Below are 2,529 nucleotides of genomic sequence, written 5' to 3' on the forward strand. Positions count from 1 at the left end.
AATTATTAAGTGTTAATGTTTGCTATCATGGCCCAAGATTTCTGAGAGCATTCATTCCTCCCACTACATTCTAATGCCCTTATATGTTTATTCACTCATTCATTCTTTCAGCAAATACTTACTCATCACATAGTACGTGCCTAGTACAATGCTGGGTGCTGGAAGTATACGGGGAATAAAGAAGACAGTACCAAGTCTCAGCTCTCACAATTTAAACCAGGATAAAATAAATATTATATGTTTACAAACAACATTCTCTAAGACATCTCAGTCAATCCTACAGTTTTAAATATCATCTCGGGTCAATAACCCACAAATTTATATTCAAACCCAGATCTTGCCAAGGTGCTTTAGACTCATAGTCGACTGCTCTGATTGAATGTCTACTAGGCATCTCACACTTAACATGCCTCAAACAGAAATCCTGACATTTCCCACTAAACCTTCTCCTTTCTCAATCTTCCCTATCTCAGTAAATGTCCAAATCATTCACCAAGTTGTTCAAGCTATGCTCGATCTGTCTCTTCGTTCATCTCTCCACAATCAATTATCAAGCCCTACTGCCCTAGTTTCAGAATATATCAATCTATTTCAATCTTTAATAGTAGAGACCACCATCATCTCTTACCCAGACTAAATGGACTATTACTACTTTTGCTCTCCTATTCTCATTCAATTTCCACATATTAGCCACGGTGCTCTTTCTAAAATATTATTCACTGGATTGCAATAAAAATATACTGTATTTAGAATAGAATAAAATCCAAATTTCTTACCTCAGCCTCCAAGACTGTATATGATCTGTTTCCTATATACTCTGTCCTCATTTCATACCATTCTCCCTTTTACTTCTTATGTTAGCCATTCTGGCCTTCTTCACTTCACACTATAAGGCATTTGTACTTTCTACTCCTTGGACTTTTTTCTGCTATTCCCCAAACTGGCTCCTTTTTGCATTCAGGTCTTGGCTCAAATGTCACCTCAAAGAGGACCTTCCTGACTGCCTTTCATATACCCCACTCCTGTCACTGTCACAACACAGTTTCATGTTCCTCATAGCACTTATCACCGTCTGAAACTATACTGTTCATTTGTCTGGCTCGTCCCTCTAAAATATAAGCTCTGTGAGCGAAGGAAACTAATAAATGACTTTTACCACAAAAATGCAGTGTATAGGAAAAAAAAAGATCAAATCTAAATTGTCAAGAAAAGCCTCTCCAAAGTAATAAAGATGAATGACAATGAATTAACCACAGAAAGAAAAGAGGGATGAAAAATAGGATTCTAAGCAGAGGGAACAATGTCGAAAGGCCAGGAGGTGATAGACAGCCATGGCATATTCAAATAAATACAGTTCAGTAGGGCTAAGACACAGTTAGAAAGGAATTGAAAAGAGAGAGGAAACTGGATATAAGTACAGACTAGATCACATGACACTCTGAAGGATTCCAGCCATTATCTTAAGGGCAATTAGAACTCAAAAGATCTGAAGAAGGTAAGTGATGATTCATTTGTGTACAATCACTCTGACAGCAATATGAAGAATGGGTTAGAGGAAAGCAAGAGTTAAGACAAGAAGACAGGTTAGGACACCTGAGTCCAGGCAGCAATCAATGGCAACCTGGCTTAAGATACAGAGGTGCGGAGAAGCAGACAGATTTAAGAGATTATTTAGAATGTAGAAATGTGGAGGTTAAGGGAAAGGAAGTAATCAAAATGACTGTAAGATTTCTGCACTGGCAAATCCGCTGGGACAGGGACCAAAGAAAGAAGTAGGTGGGGCAATAACTTCTTCACTGAGCTACTTAGACTTTTATCCAATACCCAAAGCAACAAATAAGGATCAGGAATGTTGAGAGCTACAGGGTTGTTTTCCTATTCAAAGGCAATCGCAGTTCACAATGCAAAACCGTAAACAGATTCTAAATGAACGCTGTCAAACCACAGGGCTATTCTCTTCATAGATGCATCTATTTGGAGCCGTTGTCTCCTCAGATTCTCGTCCCTCCGCTAAAAAATCTAGGTTACTCTACTGCTAAGAAAAACCCTATTCCTCTCTCAATTGTGAGTTCAGCATCACCTCTGCTACGAAACCTTCTTTCCAATGTAAGGCAGACTGGGGTGTTCCTTATTCTGTGAATCCATCGCTCCCGAGACAGACTCTAAGACAGCAAAACTCGCATAGTAGCTTTCTTTTTGTGTGTTTGTCTTCCCTGACCGTTAACTCCTCTGGGCAGGATAGCTTCTCTCCCCATGGCATCCCCAGCACCTAGCACAGTGGCCTACACATGATCGAACACCTCCTGAGTGCTCCCAATCCCAAGGAAAATCCCACCCCCAGGCCTCAGGGCCTTGACATCCTCAACCCTTCACACACACCAGACTCGCTCGATCGCACCTGGGTCACGAACTCCGCGTTGATCTGGGACACCGTAGGGGCCACGATTTTCTTGGGCTGAGCAGGGGCCGCCATGGCAGCACTCTTCCTCCGCTTCAGTGGAAAAAAAGACCGCTCCGAGCACACCCGAC

General features: G+C 41.4%; 1 protein-coding gene across 2 annotated transcripts in view; it reads right to left on the reverse strand.

Annotated features, from left to right (window-relative positions):
• The window catches only part of AQR (aquarius intron-binding spliceosomal factor), a 92,179-nt gene that overhangs the window by 88,868 nt on the left and 782 nt on the right, over positions 1-2,529 (reverse strand). The window contains exon 2 of one of the 2 annotated variants that reach the window (XM_011354870.2): positions 2,399-2,529. This exon is cut by the window's right edge and continues 1 nt beyond it. The exons of the other annotated variant lie outside the window; for it this stretch is intronic. Coding sequence (XP_011353172.1) covers positions 2,399-2,473 — 75 coding nt within the window. The 5' untranslated portion in view covers positions 2,474-2,529. The remainder of the gene's footprint in view (positions 1-2,398) is intronic. 2 annotated transcript variants of the gene reach the window in all.

This window comes from Pteropus vampyrus, unplaced genomic scaffold (assembly GCF_000151845.1).
Source record: "Pteropus vampyrus isolate Shadow unplaced genomic scaffold, Pvam_2.0 Scaffold19, whole genome shotgun sequence".
Taxonomy (NCBI): Eukaryota; Metazoa; Chordata; class Mammalia; order Chiroptera; family Pteropodidae; genus Pteropus; species Pteropus vampyrus.